This window comes from Silene latifolia, chromosome X (genome assembly GCF_048544455.1).
Source record: "Silene latifolia isolate original U9 population chromosome X, ASM4854445v1, whole genome shotgun sequence".
Classification (NCBI taxonomy): Eukaryota; Viridiplantae; Streptophyta; class Magnoliopsida; order Caryophyllales; family Caryophyllaceae; genus Silene; species Silene latifolia.
Window position 1 is genome coordinate 321,248,773 of NC_133537.1, and position 23,319 is coordinate 321,272,091.

The window sequence follows — 23,319 nt, forward strand, 5'->3', positions numbered from 1 at the left end:
AGCTCAATGAAAAATTTGACAAGATACTCGGAGTACCTGCCAGCATTGAAGAAGCTGCTCCTGACAGTTATGTTGATTCGCTTTTCATAGACGAAATAGCAAAAGTAGATTTACCAAAGAAGTTTGTGGTCCCATCCATGAAAATCTATGATGGAACCACAGATCCACAAAATCATGTGGCTCTCTACAAACAAAAAATGTTGGCTGCATCTATTCCCAGCGAATTTAGACAAGTTTGCATGTGTAAGGGATTTGGAACAACCCTGACCGGCCCTGCTCTACAATGGTACATCAACCTGCCAACTGGGAGCATCCATTCCTTCGCCAACCTGATCAACAGCTTCAACCAGCAGTTTGCGAGCAGCAGAGAGTTGGAGAAACGATCCAGTGACCTTTACCGAATCACACAGAAGCCTGATGAAACTTCCTTGCAATATTCAACAAAGAGAAAGTATCCATTCCCATATGTGACATTGGAACAGCAGTGGAGGCATTCAGGCAGGGGTTGCTACCACACAGTGACTTATACAGCGAGCTCACTAAGTATCCCTGCCATACCTTCGAAGACGTTCAGGCCAAAACTCTTGCCTTTATCAAGCTAGAAGATGACAAAAGTTACAAACTTGGATCACCCAGTGGACCAAAGGATTATGAAAGGAGCAATAGGAAGAGCAACAAAGGAAACAACTATAGGCCTACTTTATATTCCAGGCCAGATCAATCAGAAGTTAACCTGGCTCATGAGTATCAAGGTAAGGCTAAAGTTTTTCCACCTATTTCCGAACATAACTTCAGTGTTGATATTGCAGGATTAATCCAGAGACTTGACAACATGGGATCAGTAGTCAGATGGCCCAGGAAGTCGGAAAATCCCAACCCTAGAAGGGACAATTCCAAATGGTGCGAATTCAACATGGACATTGGACACACGACGGATGACTGTTTCACCCTGAGGAAAGAAGTGGCTTATCTGCTGAAATCCGGATACTTAAAAGACCTGATCAAGACGAAAGGCAGGAATGCGAACCAGGACAAAGAGGGTCAGGAGCACAAGCAGGGTCGCAGCCTCCCTCCACCACCTCCAATATACGAAGTAAAATTCATATCTGGTGGATCAGAAATCTGCGGTCTGACCAGTTCAGCAGCAAAAAAGATAGCCATGACGCCAAGGACTGTCTCACCCTGCAAACCAGACCATATCCCAACAATCACATTCAACGATTGTGACCTGGTATGTATCCCTGATGTTCATCATGATGACCTGGTAATTTCTATGCAGATTGGAACCGCCACAGTAAGAAGGATCCTGGTAGACGGAGGCAGCTCAGTAAATCTGATCATGCTTGACGTGCTGAAAGCCATGAAAATCAACGAGGACCAAATCACCAAAAAATCCAGCGTCTTGGTAGGGTTCAGTGGAGAGACCAAAAGCACTCTAGGAGAAATCGACCTTCCAACCTACGTTGAAGGAGTCTCATCCTATGAAGCTCTGATAGCAGGCTTAAAGGTATGTCTAGACCTTGGTGTTCAAAACCTAAAGGTAAAAACTGATTCACTTCTAATTGCCAATCAAATAAAGGGAATTTATACGGCGAAGGATGCAAAAATGATTTCGTATTTAGAATATGAAAAAAACCTTACCGCTAAATTTGCTTTATTTGATATAGATCAAATATCGAGAGACCTGAACACCCAGGCTGATGCTCTGGCCAGCCTATGTTCAAATTTTACCCCTATAATTTTTGATAAAATACCAATTGTTCATTTATTAGAGTCAGCCATCAGCAAGCCTGAACAAGTCAATCCTGTCAATCAGGATAATAACTCCTGGACTAAACCCTATTATAATTGGTTTCTCCGAGGAATACTGCCTCAGGGGAGACATGAAGCAAGGGCTTTTAAAATTAGAGCTTCAACTTACGCTATTATCAATAACACTTTATTCAAGAGATCGCAGACTGTACCTTACCTAAGATGCTTGGAGCCTGACGAAGCCAAACTAGTACTTCAAAAAATACATGATGGACACTGTGGCAACCACAAAGGAGGAAAGAGCCTGACAAGTAAAGTTCTCTGGACAGGCTACTACTGGCCTACACTAAGTGCTGACTGCCTGGAATACTCTTCAAAATGCGAAGCCTGCCAAATCCATGCACCAATCATACATCAACTATCTGAGCTCATAGATTCAATTTCTGCACCTTGACCATTCATAAAGTGGGGCATGGATATTGTGGGAAAACTGCCCGTAACTCCAGGACAAAAAGTATTCATGTTGGCTATAACTGATTACTTCTCCAAATGGATTGAGGCTGACTCTTTGAGGCAAGTAACTGAAAAGGAAGTAATATCCTTCATCAGGACAAACATCATTTGCAGATATGGAGTCCCATCAGAAATAGTATGTGATAATGGAACCCAATTTGTGGGGAAAAAGACCCAAGCATTTTGCCAAGAATGGAATATCAACCTGGTAACGTCAACCCCTAGATATCCAAAAGCTAATGGCCAGGCTGAACCAAGTAATAAGGTAGTCATAAACTGCCTAAAAAAGAAGCTAAAAAGAAGACGAGGCAGATGGGCTGAAGAACTTCCATTAGTATTATGGGCAGACAGGACAACTCCAAAGATATCAACGGGCCAAACACCTTAATCTTTGGTATACGGCTGTGAAACTGTCATTCCTGCAGAAGTACGGGTGTCAACATCAAGGTACAGCCTGAACAATGTTGAAGCAAACAGAGACCTGATGCAAGATAACCTGGTTCTAACAGAAGAGCTAAGAGATACTGCCAAAATCAGGATGTCATCATACCAACAAGCAGTTGTCAGAACTTACAACAAAAATGTCAAAATCAGAGTTTTCAGAGAAGGAGACCTCGTCTTACGCAAAGTTTTTCCGAATAAAAAAGAAAAATCAGCAGGCAAACTGGCCACCACATGGGAAGGCCCTTACTTAATTGATTCAATTGTTGGACAAGGAGCATACATGCTCCATACACTAGAAGGAGAAATGATCCCAAGATCTTGGAATGTAACCCATTTAAAATTATTCCATATGTAAAGACCAGATCAGGCTACAACCAGGTACAAACTCATTTCATTACTCAACCTGATGTGCTACCTGAAAAACTATGTGTTTTACATGCTCTGTATGCAACTCATATCTATATATTTAACTAACCCATTTTCTCTCACTTTTGGAATCCTGAACAATTACATGATAAATGTTTATATATGCATAAATATTCAGGATTGAGGGCTACTCTACTATATATCAATTTCTGAAACAAAACTTTGCACTTAACTGTGCCTGACGAGTTGGTAACCATCACTAGATACAGTAAATGTCAGGACCAATCAGACATGAAATAATTGCCTGACCTGACTAGGTTAACTGCCAATGATTACAGCCGGTTGGACGCAGCAAGACAGGTGCAAGGGTGTTCTCTCCCAACCAGTTAGTCTAAAAGCCCTCCTGACAGGCCGAATACCAAGCCCTCCAGTCAGGCAGGGGACATAAGCCCTCCTGACAGGCCGGTTTTCCCACCCCTTCAACCATTATGGAAAAAAAAAAACTATACTTGGTTGAATTACTCACGACAGTTCAAATAACAGGATAAATCAAAAATGCTTTGCAGGTTAACCAAACAAAAATTTTGACAGGTCCAACAGGATGGGAAAAAGTAAAACCCACAGGCTCAAGCAAAGTAAAAAAAAAAGCCAAATCAGCCAAAAAAGGCCACCATGCCTATATTAATAAAGCCCTTACCCCTTGGGAAAAAGGCACCAAAACATTCATAGAGGCCAGAGATAGTCTCCCTGACCTGAATAAAGACAGAAAAAGAAAATAAAATTGTTCGTCCAGGGACATCCCCCCTGGATGGGTCAAATACCAACTAAAGAAATCAAATTAATACTTCTCCTTAGAAACAGTACCAGAACTTCCACCCTTGGCCGGATCAGCATCAACATCCTGCTCCCCTGGAGAATTGACCTCTTGTTCATTTCCCATATTATGCAGGTCAGGATACTTTGAAGCAGCAAAAGCCATCTCAGCTTCAGGGTTCCATTTCTCCCCGGCCTCGACAGGCTCTGACATAGCAGCGGCCCTCCCCTTAATATAAAAATAAAGAGAAGCATCATCTAACTTGAACTCCAGGTTATCCCTCTCCTGGGTGAGCTCTTCATTCATGTCCAAAGCTTCCTGCAAGAGACGCTTACTTGAATCTACCTCAGCCTTAGCAGCATCCCTCTCAGCCTGCACCCTCACCAAGTCAGTAGCTTTAGCAGCCAGGTCTTCAGACTTCAGCCTATCATAATCTGATCTCATCAGATCAATCCTAGCTACCAAAGAAGTAGCCTGATAGGCGTTATGGAGACAGGTCGCGGCACCCTGACCAAAAACAGGAAAAAGAATATGAATAATATACCCTAATAATAAACATACCCAAACAAAATACACATAAAAATAAAAATAGTCTACCTCCCTCACAGCAGCCAGGGCACCTGCCAAAAGGCTGACTGAATGATCCACTGAAGCAACCGCCTGAGTAGCAGTCTCAACAGGGTCAAGGGTGAGCATGACATCCGACTTAGAAGCAGCATAATCCATAATCTTCATCCTGACAGCCTCCATACTGTCCACCCTGGCCTTCACTTCCCTGACCGGGGCAGAAATGTCCACGTCTTCAATTTTTCTTTTTTGGGCTGCTGAACTTGTTTCAGCAGGGACAGCAGGTACAGCAGGTACAACAGTGACCTTAGGAGCATCAGGTTGTTCAGGTTAAATCGATAACGGGCTCAGCATCTCCGCTTTACTGGGAGCCTTCCTCCTTGATCTTAGCCAACCTGGCTGAGAGGTCAGCCATGCCAAACCTGGCAAGGCGAGTAGATGACCTGGTGGCTACAACACGAAACATTATATTAGCAATATAAACTAAACATCACCAGGAAGCCAGAGTAAGAAGAAAAAAGAAATTAAGATAGACTTACTGCCTGAGGTAGTGGCACTAACAACCCTAGAAGGTTTAGCCACCCTGACAACACCATCAGCCTTCAACCAACGGGGAAGATAGTCAACCCCACAACAGAGAGGCCAAGATCTCTCCAAAGGAGGAATAGAAAGGAAAGCAGAAATATTTGCAGTGGGATACTCAGTTTCAGTAACCCAATCATCAACTGCACAAGTGAGAGGTATGACTTAATTTCATTTTATTTTCTTCACTAACAAATAAAACATGCAAGATAAAAAGGAAGATAAAAAACTCACCAGCAACACAAGCCTCGTAATTTAAATATGCCAGATCAGGTCCCACAGAATTGGTCCTGACAAACATGTATCCAGCAGCCCAGTTCTTGTCATGGCCGCTATCCAGGTTGCTTAAAAGGGGGGTAGTGGAAGCCCTGACCTTAAAACTTATACGGCCAGGGCTGTTAGTTTTGACAGCATAACAGGCCTTCAGATCATTAAGAGAAAACGAGATATTGTGTTTCTTGCAAAGGTACTCAACAGAACAAACCACCTTCCACACCATGGGCATCAACTGATAAGACGGGACACCAATTTCCTTGATAACCTCAATCATAAGAGGGAAGAAATGAAGCTTACAACCTGCCCTAAAAGCCCAGTCATGAATACAGAACCAATCAGGACAAGCCCAGTCAGCCCTAATAGGAGAATTCTCAGGGATTCAGACTTCAGCATCAGCAGGGATGATCCCCTTATCATTCAACACCTTTTCAAACTCAGGCTTCAAACGGTTTGCAGGAGACTGATCGTCTTTCAAAGCCTTCGTAGGCTTGAACTGGAAATCACCATGGAAAATTGAGATCATCTCCAATGGAGAATCACTCGAGTTATTGACCGTGGAAGGTTGAGCAACGGAAGAAAGAGACAAATTCTCAGAAGAAGTCCCCTCAGGATTCTGGGAAGGAGGAGTTCCAGGAGTCACTGCCCTGGTAGATTTCTTTTTTGTGGCCATTATTGAATGATTATGAAGATTAATTGAGGATTAGAGAACTGGAAATTAAGGAAAATTAGAGAAGAAGGTTATTAAGAAAGAAATAAGGGAGATTATTCTGATGGAGATCAACTCAATGAAGTGAACGGGTATTTATAGAAGAGTAAATTAGGGTTTTAACCGCAAGTAGATGGATAATCATTGAAGGAGTTGCAGTAAAAGCTACACCCGTCATAAACTGCAGAAAGTAGCCGTTACAGGAACTGACTAGGCATGATTCAACCGTTGAGTAATTTTTCTGAGATTAAGATTATCTCCTCATTTTTTGTCCTGACATACTGAAAATAAGGAGATAAAGGGCAATTGTTAGGCCTGGAAATCCGCAGACGTCCTTGATCAATGTCTCGCCCTAACCTGATTATCAGGCTGTCAGGGTGTCAGGCTATCAGGACACATGAAGATAGGCGCCGGACCATGGAAAGGACAACGGTCAAAATATCAGGACGATATTAGACCGGGAACTAATATTATAAAAGGAATATACGCGCAACATTGAACAGGAAGATCTCGCAATTAATACAGAAATTAAGGGCGTAATATTTGGAATTATTGCGGGTAATTAAGGAGAATATTTCACATTAATGACGGGATCAAAGCAACCGTTCAACAAGAGCTTATATAAGGAACCATTGGAAATCATTTGAAGACACAACAAGAGAAGATAGCATACAATATTCTCATATAATTCTTGGATAATTACGTGGTTTTTTCCCATTTAAGGGTTTTCCACGTACAAAATTCTTTGCCTTATTGTTGTTGTTTTTATTACATTTACAGTTTATATTTCGACCTGACTAATAGACCATTTAGAGCTAGTTAACCCTACTCAAATCTACCCTGACCTGATTTCGCCTTGCGCAAAATCCACACAAAACACACCTAATTGAAGAACCCGAATCTACAAAAGCCCAATTGAGGAACAACCCAGCAATAATAGAAATAAGTACAGAAAAAAAAAAGCACTAGATTTACACATAATAATTGCACAAATAAAATACTCCATTCACCCACACAAAAAATGAGTTACAAATGAAATGCAGAAGGGAGAAAATAAATGAACTGGATGTAAAATTGGGATGGGTAGCTGAAGTAGGGTTGTTAATGAGACGAGACAGGTCGCGAGCAACTCGAGCTCCGGCCCGGTCAAAGCTTGGCTCGTGTGAGCTCGGCTTGGCTCGAGAGCTTAATGAGTCAAGCCGAGCTAACGTTGGCTCGGTTCGAAAAGCTCGTGAGCGGCTCTAATTTGTGTAATTAGATAAGATATACCTCATATTTTATAAAAATATTTTGTCATGATTATATATTTGTATCACACATATAAACAATGTCTCATTGATTTTCCAATATTTGTATATAAAACTTTCGAGCCTTGTTATTGAAAATATCGAGAGAGAGAAAACGAAAATTCAACAACTGTATATAGGCTCGAGTTGAGCTCGACTTTGGCTCGAGCTCGCGTTAAAGCTCGCAAGCTTAATAACGAGCACAATTTTTTCAAGCTCGGGTAAGCTCGAGCTCGAGTTTTAATTTATGAGCACAAGCCGAGCATGGCCAAGCTCGAGCTCGGCTCGGCTCGTTAACACCCCTAAGTTGAAAGTTGTATTAGTGGTGGGTCGGCGTTTGGCGGTTGGTGGTGCTGGGCCGGTGGCTGATGGTGCAGTGTGATGTTGCGGATGATGTTGGTAATGTGGTGATGATAAAGGTAGGGTGGTTCGTGGGTGGGTTTGTATTGAAAGTAAGAAGACTTTACTTGCTAAACAGGTAGTAGGTCACCCGGTGTAATAGGAGAAAAGGGAGTTAATAGTTGCTAGTAATCATAGTTAATTAATAGGTCATAGTATTTTGAGAAAGGTACCCATCGGTCATAGTATTCCCATTAAATAACCCAATGAAAAAAAGAGGAGGGAATGAAAACTTACTACTGGTCAGAGGAAGCCAGTGGTAGTGAGTGGATGGTGGCAGTGTGGTGTAAGGATGAGTGAAAATAGAGAGTAAGAGGAAAAGTTATAATGATGGCAGGTGGTGGCACGACTGATGCGGTGGTGAGGAGGTGGTGAGTGGTGACAGTGGTGGTGAGACTTGTGTAGAGGGAAAAAAAAAGTAGGGTTATTCTACGCGATAACCCTGTGTTTTTTTGAATTCTATCTGGTAACCCTTCATTTTTCAACCACCCACATGGTAACCCTGAACTTATCAAAAAAAGTTCTCCGTGACCCCCAACTTTTATTCCGTTAAAAAACTCCGTTAGTTTGCATGTTTATTGGGACTTGAGCTTCTTTTTTAGAGTTCAAATACTTAAATGGCCAACTAACTATGGTCTTCTCAACTCAATTAAATAAATACTAGTTTTAAACCCGTGCAAATTGCACGGGATTGCTATTTGAAATTTTGTTATTTAAAAGTTTTGTTTTCATTTTTGTGCAATTTTAATGTTTTGTTTTCCTTTTTGTGCAATTTGCACTGTTTCAAATAATTTTAAAAAAAAACGATTACGTTTTATGTATCATGTTTAATACTTCATCCATTACAATCATTTCTATACATTTGTTGAATATATGCGAGTTATATTTTAATGAAATGTATAAAATTGATTGAAATAGAGGGAGTATTTTTTATCTGTATAATAATCTCAATTGTAATTAGCGATTTGTACATGACGGACGTATATAAAATATGGTAATATTAACAATCAATTTATATTCGAAATATACCAAAACATAAATCTTAAAACTCGACAGTACAATATTTGAAATATATTACTCTGTAACACATTTGGTCAACCGATGCGATTGTTACATGTAAGATCTCGTGTTCTTGTATTAGGTACATGTTCAGATTGATTTATCATCTCATCTCCCTAAGTAAAAGTTATATCATGTTGTAGACTCATAAAATGTACTTGTTGTATATATAATTTTAAAAATATAGTAACATATAATAGAAGTGTTACAAAATTCTTGCATAGGTCGTTAAATTTCGTTAAATTTATTTGGCAGAGAAAACTATAAGTAGATACGGAATTAGATAAGCCCGTGTGCTTGTGCTTCATATTTCATAATATAGACCAATCTAATCTAAATATTTATGAACCCCTTACCTACGAAATAATAAATACATGGAGTACATGTTTCAATAAGCTAAATCTATGTCTAATATGGCCTAGTGTAATTTACCGTGGCTATACTTTATTTGCAATGAATGTAAATAATGCATAGGGTCATTTGGTCAGGTAGTGATTGTAGTATGATATATCTTCTTGTCATGCTACTTGCGCAATTTCAAAAAAACTTATCTTACATATTAAACCAAATTATTCGCGCGAAAATAAAACAAAATTAGTAAAATTTGAACCGTCAGAAGCGGACATCTGCAAAATGTTAAACTCGTTTTTCATTTAGTCAAACTCGTACACTTTATAGAAGTAGTGCAAGTTTAAAGTGAAATTTTTGACCCGTGAACGTTTAAAATGAAAATTTGTAACCTATTTTTCATTTAGTACCGATTGTTAATTATAGTGAAATACAAAATAAAAATTTTGACCCGTGCAATTTAAAAATGAAAATTTTGACCCTGCCCTTTTAAAATGAAAATTATAACGCGTTTTTCGTTTAATTACAATTGGTACTTAGTGAAAAATGAAAATTATGATGGTACACACTTAAAACAATTTAGCTGAATGATTTAATGATAACCTCGTCTAAAGTCAGGAAAAACATTGAATTATACTAACTGATATGATATCTGATCCGAAAAATCGGATATCCCATCCGAAAAAATGAATATCCAATCTGAATACATATTTAGATCGGATAGGCTTTCGGATATCAAATCAGTTTGAAAATGGGTTACAAAATTTTCGTGTATCTAGATTGAAACTCTTAAGTTAAGACGGTTTTAAGCAAAACCATCGATAATTAATAAGGCCCATAGCAATTCATAAAAAAACAGCCTACATATACATACCAACTACGGAGTACCCATTATAATTTCTCATTAATGAAATTTTACATAAATGAAACACAAAATAAAGTAACCCACAACCAAACCTAAAATTTGTTACTCGCCGCTCCTGTACACTGCATGTACCCCTTTTTTATCCTCTTTTTCTTTCTCAATCTTTGATTAATGGATGGTTTTCTTTCATCAATCTTTTACACAAAATTTCCTCTTATCGTCACAATCTTGAAATCCCACTTTCTCTCAATTACTACTCAGTTTCCCTCACTAATATTATGCTCAATTAAAACCTTGAATCCTACCTCATATCACTCTCACTCTCATTCTTTCCCTAAAAAATTCATAAGAAACTATTTTAGTTTAGATCTATCGTCTTATTGATATTCATCCTATTGCAAGTTTAGTAAGTATTAAAGTCATCCCTGATTTTTTCTCCAAAAAGTATTCTTGTTTGTAATTACTTTCTCTTTTTAACAATTTTTCGCCTTTTTTTTGCATTTGTTTTTATTTATTCATAATAACGTTTTTCTTCTTTCTGTATCTTAGTTTAAATAAAATTTTCAATATTTTGTAACTATAATTTTAATAATTTCCCAGAAATATGTACCAAATATTTACCTTTATGTCATTAGTTATGTAGATTTAGAAAATTTGATTTTTAAACCTGGCCTCTACGTTATATTTTATTTCAGCTATTTTTTCCCCAAATGTTTATTCATCATTTTGACTATAATTATTGGTAGATTTTTTATCTTATAAATAATTTCGGTTTAAATATTTTTTTCACACTTTTTTAATTTATTTTCTGGTATAGGTGGAAAAAAACTTCAGTAATAATTTGATCTCCATCACTTTTCGATCTCTGAGAGATTCCTTAATTATCATTCAAAGATAGTAGTAAATTTGGCCCAATTGAAATGGATTATCATTTGTTCATAGACAATCAAGCTTCATTGTAAAATGTAAACTATGTTGTAGTTAAATGGTATAGCTGTTATGAGTGGTGAAGTAATTTTTCAGGTTAATTGTGTGGTGTGTATATAAAAGATCACAAATTCTTGGTAAAAAAAAGATATCAGTGAACGTAGTGGGCCATTTTTTTTTTTTTTTTTCATTTTCTTTTAAAAAGGACTTTCAACCACAGGCTGACACATCAGCTCTGTGGTTGTTCTTTTAATAAAGAGGATACCCCAAATTTTCCTAACAAATAATTATATTCTAGGTGTGGTAAGACTTAAGAGTATAATTCATAATCTTTTTATTATCATTATTATTATTATCATCATTTTTATTGTTTAACAAAGAATATTAAAGTAGTAAAAATACCGATCCACATCTTACCTTTGTTTTTTTTATAAAAATAAAAATAATAATAATCTAATATCAATTATAGTCTAATATAATTTATAGCAAAAACAAAAGTAAGATGTCTTTCAATATATTTAATACTTTAATATTCTTTGTTAAGTAATAAAAATGATGATAATAATAAGAATGATAATAAAAATGTTATGAATTATATTCTTAACACACCTATAATATAATTATTTGTTAGCAAAATTCGTGGTTTATTTATTTTAATTGAGTTGAGAAAATCATAGTTACTTGGTCATTTAAGCATTTGAAGTGTAAAAGACAAGCCCAAGTCTCGATAAACATTCAAACTAACGGAGTTTTTTAACGGAATAAAAGTTGAGGGTCATGGAGAACCTTTTTTCACAAGTTCAGGGTTACCATGTGGGTAGTTAAAAAACGAAGGGTTACCAGCTAGAATTCAGAAAAACACAGGGTTACTACGTAGAATAACCCAAAAAAGTACTCCCTCCTATTCTCTAACATCATCCACATTTCCTAAAACGACAAATTCACTAAGATCTTCCACTTTCCCTATTAGTCTATAATTTGTGGTTCTTGCGATATATGACCCCACATTTTCTCTCTTACAAAAGTAATGTGGAACATCATAGTGAATAGGAGGAAGTAATAGAGAGTAAGAAAGTTAGAGAGAGAAAGGGGCGAAAAAGTAAAAACGTTGACGATATTAGGTAATTGGGAAAAGAAAACATTAATTAATTAGTCATTACATGAGAAATCATCCTACGATTCTCCAAAGATCTAAACAACCCCCCCAGCAAGGCACCAACACTTGCTCTCCTCTGTTCCCTCTTCATTCCAACCCAAACTCTTTTTTCTCCTTCTTTTTTGCTGCCTTTGTCTCTAATCACTCTTTTAATGGCTTTAGGTTTGTTTTCTTTCCTTTAATCATCTTTAATTTATTGCAAGTTTGTTAATGGGTTATTCAATTTTGATAATTGTTATTGTTGTTGTTGCTGCTGCATGTACTGTAATTATACGAATTGTTTGAAATATTTGATGAAAACCCAACTTTTATCAGCTTTAATCAAATAATTACTTAATTCTTAATCTTATTTCACACAAACGCATATGGTATGATTTAATGTGAACATGGTTTCGGATCAGATCAACACAATTTGTGTTATTGTGTTATTACTCCTCTCCCGTGTCCAACACTCGACACTTACACGTGCAATTGCAGGGCCCGTAAATTAGATTTGGGGACTAAACCGATCATCTTTGAGTTTTGGGGACTGGAAATATTAGTACAACTGTACAAGCCAGTTGGAAACATGAATGTTTTTTCCATTAATTAGTGTCAGACAATTTGACACACACCCTTGTTTGTTTCTTCTAGCTGGGTGCGAATTGGTTAAGCCGGTATAAGAGATTTGCAACCTATCTCAACCCGAAAGATTAAGTCAATGGGACTATGAAACTATGTGACCATGAAATCGATCACAATGAGAATACTCCACAGGGTGGCCATTGCATGGTTTAGTTGTCTAGTATGCTCGGTATTTAATCCATCCGTAAAATCAATGTACTGTGCAACTCCGACTGCTAATTTGTACTCCTATATCGTTGTTTCTTGAATAAATAAGTAATTGATCACAGTGAAAAAGTGACCATGCTTTTAATTAACAATTTTAGAACAAAATTGAAGTTTCAGATGTTGTATGTTCTGGAATAGAAAGAATCCGATGAAGCATATAAGTGTTTATCTGAGACATTTGATTGTCAGTGACTTGTACAGGTACAAATGGCAAAAACCACAGTTCACTGGTTGTTTGCTTTGGGGAAGTGTTGATTGACTTTGTTCCCACGGTTGCTGGTGTTTCGTTGGCTGAAGCACCTGCATTTGCTAAAGCTCCTGGTGGCGCTCCTGCTAATGTCGCTGTTGGAGTATCAAAGCTAGGAGGTTCTTCAGCTTTTATTGGAAAGGTTTTATTACTCTTTTGTCTTTGGTTAAGTAATATTTGGAGTGTAAAGTTTACAGTACTGGTTGTATTACTTACCTACTTTCTCTTATAGTTGGTGAAATCAAAGAGTGAAACTAGAAAGCACTAGTCTATTCTATTCCCGAACAAATTTTGTTCGCTAAAATAATAGTAAAAAGAGAGTATCAAATCGTCTGTTCTTCTACAAACAATCTGAGTTCCTTAAGCCTTAAGTTCAAAAACTTAGTCGATTCCATGGTGGCCGTGTTTTCTGACAACACTAATGTATGATGTTTGCGAATTTCAAACTTTATACTCCGTAATTATTGGTCTGGAATGTCTTATTTAGAAGTTGGAAATAATAGTGAACGGATTTATTTTAGCATAGTATGATGCTCACTAGATGTTTCCACTTCCAATGGATCCAAAGATTCAATATTCTTTATTCTAGAATCTAGATTATGATGCAAGAGAGTAAAATGAGTCACTAAATTGGTTGCATTTTTTTTGTGAAGTTGCAGTTGCAATAACTCATCCACAAACAATTTTGGATAACGGTTGTGCACATCTGGCCGGTTTGGTCACACTATTTGCGGGAGCTCTAAAGCCACTAGGGTAATGTTGTTGTGGTTGTATGATGCTCCCTAAAAGAACATTTTTTTTGGTTTATTTGGTTAGCTTAGAGTATTTGTGAGATGTTTCATTCCATATTTGAACTGGTGGTTCATGCATTTTATGCTTTATTATGATGCAAAAGGGGATCTTTTTTGTCCAAAGAAACAACAAGAGCCAGTGCACCTGAAACATTTTAGCCTTTTACTCTTCAGTCATAAAAAAAACTTGCTCATTTTGTTTGGCTTTAATTAATTTTTTATATGGGCGGATGTCAGGTAGGCAAGGATGAATTTGGCTTCATGCTAGCTGACATCTTGAAGCAAAACAATGTCGACAATTCAGGCATGAGATTCGATCCTACAGCCAGGACAATGTTGGCATTTATCACTTTGAGAGATGATGGAGAGCGAGAGTTTCTGTTCTATCGTAATCCAAGCGCTGATATGCTACTTCATGAATCCGAACTTGATAAAGACTTAATCGAAAAGGTATGTATTTAAGATAAATTCTTGTACGAGACGGTCTCACGCTATTTTAGTGTGAGACAGTTTGTTTAGCTACCCCAGAAACTTACTTTTATTTTGCTTTAAAAAATCTTATATACTCTACTTATAATTAAACTTTAATGTAGGCAAAAATCTTTCACTATGGTTCAATAAGTTTAATAGACGAACCTTGCAAATCAGCACATCTTGCTGCCATGAAGATTGCGAAGAAGGCTGGTGTTTTCCTTTCGTATGACCCGAATCTGCGGAAGCAATTATGGCCATCAGAAGAGGCTGCCCGTGATGCCATAATGAGCATTTGGAATCAAGCAGATATGATTAAGGTATAATTAAGAAATTCATGGCTTAATGTGAATACATGATGTCATGATGTATCACTCTCAAATTATCTGGTAGGTCAGTGAAGATGAAATTGCGTTCCTGACTAAAGGTGAGGACCCATATGATGACAATGTTGTTATGAAGCTCTATCATCCTGATCTTAAGCTGTTGATTGTGACTGAGGGGTCAGCAGGGTGCCGATACTACACTCAGGTACAGATTCCATTCTGTAGGACTGTATATTTATAATACTCCTTATTAGTCCTATAGAGCGGTGCGACTTGGTTATATGGTTATTGACATATATTTACTCTTATGTTTCTAAGACGTGAGTCTGAGTATCGGACATGAGAAAGCATCCAAGTGTTGGACATTGTAATGACTTAATTTTTTAGAAATGGGGACTGTCCTAAAATGAGAGCACGGCCGTACAGGGAATGTCTTCACAATAAAATACAAATACTACGAGTATATGTTTGAAATATTTAGTTTTTTTTGTAAGGGAGAAACATAGATCTATGAGACATAAGATTTAATATCATTAAATATCATATCAAATTCTCAATACAGAATATCTTCCGCTGTTTTTTTTGGTTATGCGGGTCTCTCTTTGGTTCTTCCTGGAGAAGCGTTGGGTAAGGAATATTACCCCTGTCTTTGATGATATGTTACGGACGTTAAGGCTCCATAATCGAAGGCTGAAAAGTCGATGTAACTTATGGAGTATTATTGAATTAGTTGCTAAACGCTCCGTTCTTGGTTTCTCGATTCGTTTTCCATGCTGATAGTAAAAGTGTTGATATTGCAGGCGTTTAAGGGTAGGGTTGGTGGCGTGAAAGTCAAACCTGTGGACACAACTGGTGCAGGGGATGCATTTGTGGGGGGAATTTTGAGCAGTCTGGCTTCTGACTTGAGTATGTTTAAGGTAAAACTTCGCAGGATTCAGATCCATGTATATCTCTGATAAAGCTTCTGTTTTGTTTATCATTCTATACGATAAATATTACTCCGTATTTGTATACATATAGTCATATCTTGGGTTTGTGTGGGCATTCAGGAAGGTAAAGAAGGAAGGTCGATACTGTCGTACTAATATAAAAGGAAGGTCGATACTATCACATTAATAGACTATCGCTTGTGCTCTCCACTGGAGCAATGTAGAACAAGCTTTATGTCAAAGTGGGTCATAGTGAGTGGAAAAAATTAGTGTCATTTTGTTTTTAGTTTTCTTTTCAAATATAAATATAAAAGATGTAGGCCCAAAAACGAGATTGAGAGTGAGTGAGAGTTTTGCCGTAGCCGGGTGCAAGTGTTTTGCTCTCCAAGGAGGGGAAGTGTAAATGGAAAAGAGTGCTCTCCTTTTTCTTTTCTTTTTTCTTTTTTTTTTTTTTTTTTTTTTTTTTTTTTACATGATCTTAGGGTATGACATAAGGAGATTAGATACTCGGTATTTTGTATTCTTTTTTCTTTTGTCGAATTATCGTGTACAGGACTGCAAGAAGTCTATACTCATTTACTTGCAATGACAACTTTGATGCTAATGAATCTCGAACCCAGCTCATGAGTACCATATTTCAGTGACTTTACCAGCTCGTATAGTCACATCTGTAATTTGAGTATTCAGTATGATCACGATGTTTCTTTTTGGATACAACTGAAGTTGTGTATGCTGATAGAAATGAGTTTGATGCAGGACGAGAAACGGCTAGTTGAAGCGCTGCGGTTTGCAAATGCTTGTGGAGCTGTTACCGTCACAAAGAGAGGAGCGATTCCCGGCTTACCTACTAGAGATGAAGTCCTCCAAATACTTCACCAAAACTCTACATGATGCTCTCTCATTGTATTGTTTTCCGGATTATGTGCAAGAGCTCTATGCACATATTCTTTGTAATTGTAGTTTCTGTTTGTAGCAGCAAGCTAATGTAATGCCTAGGCTATCAATTAGGTTTTTTTTATCGTTTTCTTTTTTCCATTATTTTTTTTCCGCATTACTTCTTCATTCTCTCCATATGCGCGAGAGTGAAAAAATAAATTATTGTATTCCATATTTCCATGACATTGTAAAACTGGTATGGAATTTGGAGTATTATACTTAAGTAATGAGACTACCCTTCTAAATGTGTGAATTCAATGATTTAATGTTACAAAATCTTGTTGAAGACGAGAAAAAGGATTACGCGTCTGTACCTCAGACCTTATAGTTTTTGGGCATATACACATTTTTTCTGAGCATATTACCATTTATAAATATAGTTTTCGAGCAATATTATATTTTTTTAGTGTAATGTTTTAGTAAATGTGCTCAAAAACTTTATACTAAAGCAGAACTCAAAAACTTTAAAATAAAACTCAGAAAATCTATATATATCTATCTAGATTATTAAAGGAAGCTTTTTTCGAGCAATTATAGAGACTCCAACTTTCGTAAAATTCTTTGGAGTAATATTAAAGTCCAACTTTTACCAATAACTTAACTTAAATAGAATAAATAAATTAATAAAAGACCATAACTAACAAAAGAACGTATTGATCAAATTCTTATAGATAAAGTATAGTAGTAGAGATCAAATTGTTTTAAAATATACATCCAACTTTACGCTTCCTCATGAAGTCAAGACTCTTTAACAATTTTAGTTCTAATTAAATTCATATTACTCCATATTAGTACTATTAGTGTATATATATGTATGAACCGATCGATTTTTACCATTCAATACCCCCAAACATGAGATTTTTTTGTGATTTTTCATTCCCCTTATAGTTATCTTTAGAGAAAGCAATTTTATTTATTGATTGAAACTTTTAATGTATTGTATTGTGCTTCTTGCTCGCTAACCTATGTTATTTTCATTTTATGCAGTGTAATATAATCTGATAATATATGAAATTGGCATCACGGAAGAATGAGGAAGTACGGTTATTACATCGTGTTGGAGTTATATGCCTCACCTTTAATTCACTCCTAGAGAGTTAATGTGAGATTGTGATGTTTTATGTTAACTTCATGCAATTGAAGTTTGGAGTTAAGGAAAACTTATGCAACGGATGCTAAAATATGCATTTGATGGAGTAATGAAGAGTATGTGTAACATATGGTGAAGTAACGCAAATGAAGACAATTGATGGAATTGCTACAAACGCATTTGCTCATTTATTTTTAATACACTATAAATACATGCTCAATCCTCCGCAAAATAATCACACAACAAAACTACAACATAATACATTCTTCTCTTCCTCCTTTATTACTACTCTCCATAATCATTTTGGGTGTTAATATTTGACACCTCTTGAGAGTTTATTACCTTGGCTATTTCAATAGTCTTTGAGGAAATTATCCTTGTACTCCCACATCATTATAGTGAAATACTTGGCTCTCTCGCCGGTGGTTTTTTACCTCTATTTCAAAGAGGGTTTTTCCACCTAAAAATCTTGGTGTTATTTTTATTGTCTTTTATTATTTCTCTTAATCTTTGGTTGAATTTATTCGCTTCCGTACTCTGTACCCCAACAAATTGGCATCAGAGCCATATTATTTTCAACTGAGATTTTTCCATAATGTCGACAAAATTTGACATAGAGAAATTTGACGGTAAAATTAGTTTCGCCATTTGGAGAGTTCAAATGCGAAATGTTCTTATACAAAATGGTTTAAAGAAAGCTTTAGATGGTAAGTCGAAGAAACCATCCACTATGACAGATGAACAATGGGATGAAATGGATGAGAAGGCGTTGTCCGTGATTCAACTTTGTTTATCACGTGAAGTTTTACGTGAGGTCATTAAAGAGACGTCCGCTGCTAGCATGTGGACTAAATTGGAATCTCTATACATGACCAAGAGTCTAGCAAATAAGCTTCGACTCAAGGAACGTTTATTCACTCTCCGCATGTCAGAAGGTACTCCCGTAAAAACACACTTAGATGAGTTTAATTCTATCATAATAGATTTGGAGAACCTTGATGTTAAAATCGATGATGAAGATAAAGCTGTCCTACTCATTGTCTCATTACCACCCTCATTTAAACACTTTAAAGAGATTATGTTATACGGTAATAATATTACATTATCCTTTGAAGATGTCAAGTCTCACCTCCTATCAAAAGAAAAATTTGATACCGAAATTAATTACGAACAATCGGGTGAAGGTTTGGTTGTTAGAGGGAGAACATTTGAAAGAGGTAGTAGTAGTAAGAGTAAGGCCAGGTCAAAATCAAGAGGTAAAAACTCCAAATTTTGCCGATATTGCAAGAAAAAAGGACATGAAATCTCTGAGTGTACTAATCTGAAAAAGAAGCAAGAAAGAGATGATAAGGGTAAAGGTAAACAACCCGAACACCATGCTGAAGCTAGTGTTGTTGAGTCTGAGTCTGATGGGGATGTTTTAGTTGCTGCTGATATAGAACAAAGGTCTAGAAATGAGTGGATACTTGACTCGGCTTGTACTTTCCACATGACTCCTAATAAAGATTGGTTTACTACTTATAAATCAATTAATGGTGGTCTTGTTTTGATGGGCAATGATGCACAATGCAAAGTTGTTGGTGAAGGTACAGTAAAAATTAAAACACATGATGGTGTTACTAGAACCTTGACTAGTGTCGACATGTCCCCGACTTAAAGCGGAATCTCATTTCCTTAGGCACCCTAGAATCACTTGGGTGTAAGTATTGTTGAAGGTGGAGTTTTAAAAGTGTCCAAAGGTGCTCTTGTATTAATGAAGGCAAATCGATCTGGTAGCTTGTATGTCTTTGCGGGGTTCTCATCACATGTGTATCGAAGTTAGGTTGTCTCATCTAGCGATGACACCAAATTGTGGCATATGAGATTGGGCCACATGAGTGAAAAAGGAATACATTTCCTTAACAAGAAAGGATTACTCGGAAAGCATTGTACCGGCAAGGTTGATTTCTGCGAACATTGCATTTTTGGCAAGCAGAAAAAAGTTAGCTTTTCAAAGGGTATTCATAGAACCAAGGGTACTTTGGATTATATCCATTCTGATCTTTGGGGTCCTTCAAAAGTTCCTTCAAAAGGAGGTTGTCATTATATGATGACCATTATTGATGATTTTTCCAGAAAACTCTGGGTCTATTTTCTCAAATACAAGAATGAGGCGTTTTCCACATTCAAAGAGTGGAAAACTTTGATCGAAAACCAGATTTGGAAAGAAAGTAAAAAGATTAAGAACCGACAATGGTCTTGAGTTCGTTCAAATGAATTCAACATTTTTGCAAGAAGGAAGGTGTTGCCGGACATCGTACCATTCCGGGGACTCCACAACAAAATGGAGTAGCGAGAACGTATGAACAGAACTATTATGGAGAGAGTTCGTTGTATGCTCTCTCATTTCGGCTTGGGAAAAGACTTTTGGGTGAAGCGGCGTCTGACATGTTACTTGATAAACCGCTCCCCAAATAGATCTCTTGATTGCAACATTCGGAAGAAGTTTGGTCGGAGTAACCCTGTTGATTATTCTAATCTTAAAATATTTGGTTGCCCTGCATATTCTCATGTGAACGAGGGAAAATTGGAGCCTCGTGCTAAAAAGTGCATTTTCTTGGGTTATGGCTTAGGGGTTAAAGGTTATCGTTTATATGACCCCGAGTCTCGGAAAACCGTCATAGCGAAATGTAACTTTTAATGAAAATGCTATGTTATCTTCGGAAAAGAAGTTGTTTCTTTTTATCCTGGTACAGATGATCAAGAGAATACTAGAGAGAAGGTGGAGTTTGATGTCAAAGTCTCAAAGTCAGAGAAGGATGTCTCTACTTCCTCTACTCTGCCAAATTCCAACGAACAAACCGAGATCGTTGAACAAAGAAGTCCACAACAACCACGCCAACCACAAAGACGAGGTTTACCAGATCCATGGTCCTTGGCTCAAAATCTTCCTGAACAGAGGCCAAGAAAATTGAATCCAAAATATCTCGACCAAAGCGCAAATATTGCTTATGCTTTGGCCGCCGCACAAGAGATGAATGACTGCAATGAACCTAGAAATTATTCTGAGGCTATTTCCGATGCAGATTCTTCAAAATGGGTTGCAGCGATGCAAGAAGAAATTGAGAGCCTTCACAAGAATGAAACTTGGGATCTGGTGAAGTTACCTGCGGGTAAGAGAGCTATTAGTTGTAAGTGGATATTTAAGAGAAAAGAAGGCATCCCTGGTGTTGAAAGTGCAAGATATAAAGCAAGATTCGTTGTGCGAGGATTTAATCAACAGGAAGGCATTGATTTTAATGAGGCATTTTCTCCTGTTGTTCGTCACACCTCAATTCGTGTATTACTTGCTCTAGTTGCTTTGCATGATTTGGAGTTAGAGCAGTTAGATGTGAAAACTGCATTTCTTCACGGTAATCTCGAAGAAGAAATTTATATCCATCAACCAGAGGGTTTGATAGTTCCCAAGAAAGAGGACTATGTTTGTCGTCTAAAAAGATCTCTTTATGGTTTGAAACAGTCTCCGAGACAATGGTATAAAAGGTTTGATTCTTTTATGGTTGGACATGGCTACTCAAGGAGCAGTTATGATAATTGTGTTTATTTTTAAGAAGACATCGACGGGTCGTTTATATACTTATTGCTTTATGTCGACGACATGCTAATTGCTGCAAAAGATAAGTCACTTGTTAGCAAGCTAAAGGCCCAGTTGAGCAGTGAATTTGATATGAAGGACTTAGGTCCGGCAAAGAAGATTCTTGGTATGGAGATTAACAGGGATCGTCGAGCAGGGAAATTAATACTATCACAGAAGAGATATATTCTGAAAATGCTCGACAGGTTCAATATGCAAGATAGTAAACCTGTCAATACTCCTCTTGCCGCTCATTTTAAATTGTCATCTCGAGCAGTGTCCACAGACGGATCATGACAAAAGACGAATGTCACATGTCCCATATTCAAATGCCGTTGGGAGTCTTATGTATGCCATGGTGTGCACTCGGCCCGATCCGGCTTATCTTTGTTAGTGTGGTTAGCGATTTATGCACAATCCAGGCAAAGAACATTGGGAAGCCGTTAAATGGATTCTTCGCTATCGAAGGGTTCTTCGATATTGGTTTGGTATTTGATAAGCAAAGAGCGATCCGGAGGTGTAGTTGGTTATGTTGATGCGACTACGGTGGTGATTTAGATCGAAGAAGGTCACTCTCAACCTATATATTTACACTTTTCGGCTCGCTATTAGTTGGTATTCTTCATTACAAGCCATTGTGGCTTTATCAACAACTGAAGCAGAATATATTGCTGCAACTGAAGGTATGAAAGAGGCGATATGGCTTCGAGGTTTGGTGAGCGAGCTTGGTTTAAAACAAGATATTCTTGTAGTATTTTGTGATAGTCAAAGTGCAGTCCACTTGACCGTAAATAGCAAGCATCACTCAAAAACCAAGCACATTGATATCAAGCACCATTTTATCCGAGATATTGTTGATGCTGGAAATTTAACCGTTGAAAAGGTTCATACAACTGAGAATCTTGTAGATATGTTAACCAAACCACTCACAAAGCAACTAAGTTTGATCATTGCTTATACTTAGCTGGTATTATTCACACTTAAAAAGGATTCATTGGCGAGAGAGATTATTTCAGTGGGAAGGCGAGTCAAGGTGGAGATTGTTGGAGTTATATGCCTCACCTTTAATTCACTCCTAGAGAGTTAATGTGAGATTGTGATGTTTTATGTTAACTTCATGCAATTGAAGTTTGGAGTTAAGGAAAACTTATGCAACGGATGCTAAAATATGCATTTGATGGAGTAATGAAGAGTATGTGTAACATATGGTGAAGTAACGCAAATGAAGACAATTGATGGTGATGGGGCATATTCTGCACCGCTGACCAAGTCAACACACTGAGCAAGGTCAAAGATATCCACAGCAAGTCAACGACTTAGATAGCCTAGCCGATGCATCCCATCGGCCTGCCACCTGGGTCTCGGCGTGACAACCTGCCAGCCGGGACACACATCCGCGTACTCATATCCAAGACCCCTCGGCGGCAAGTCAACATTGTCCGCCGGCCTGCCATGGTCCCTCGGCCGAGGGGTAGATCAGTCTTTCCACCTGCTAGCCACTTGGCCACTTGGCCACTACGTGACAAAAGGTGAAAGTCTATAAATACTCCTCAACCTTCATTGAGGAAAGGATCTCACAATTATAACCTAAATACACTATTCATCTGGTAATATCTCCCTTATCTCTCTACAATACGCATCTAGCCAAGTAACACAAACTTAATCCTTTAAGTTTACCGACTTGAGCGTCGGAGTGAGTACGCTTGGCACACGGCCAAGCCCTCGCCTTCGTTCATTGTTGCGGGGAGAGGCCGAGTGGGACGATAGGAGCGAGAAGGATTCAGCTCAAGACATTATTCTACAAGCCACGGGTGGTAACTAATCACTGCTCTGGAATTATACCCGGAACAGATGGAATTGCTACAAACGCATTTGCTCATTTATTTTTAATACACTATAAATACATGCTCAATCCTCCGCAAAATAATCACACAACAAAACTACAACATATACATTCTTCTCTTCCTCCTTTATTACTACTCTCCATAATCATTTTGGGTGTTAATATTTAACACCTCTTGAGAG

At 37.5% G+C, this 23,319-nt stretch overlaps 1 protein-coding gene across 2 annotated transcripts; it reads left to right on the plus strand.

Annotated features, from left to right (window-relative positions):
• Window positions 1-12,056: 12,056 nt before the first annotated feature.
• LOC141617959 (putative fructokinase-7) lies at window positions 12,057-16,836 on the plus strand. Of its 2 annotated transcripts, none has more exons than XM_074435091.1 (7): window positions 12,057-12,222; window positions 13,093-13,280; window positions 14,167-14,379; window positions 14,523-14,720; window positions 14,794-14,931; window positions 15,527-15,643; window positions 16,412-16,836. In XM_074435091.1, exons 1-7 carry the CDS (start codon window positions 12,213-12,215, stop codon window positions 16,544-16,546), a joined length of 999 nt encoding a protein of 332 aa, XP_074291192.1. In that variant the 5' UTR covers window positions 12,057-12,212; the 3' UTR covers window positions 16,547-16,836. The 2 variants fall into 2 exon arrangements, with proteins under 2 accessions (XP_074291192.1, XP_074291191.1); XM_074435090.1 differs by having other exon boundaries at window positions 12,060-12,222; window positions 13,081-13,280.
• Window positions 16,837-23,319: the final 6,483 nt, after the last annotated feature.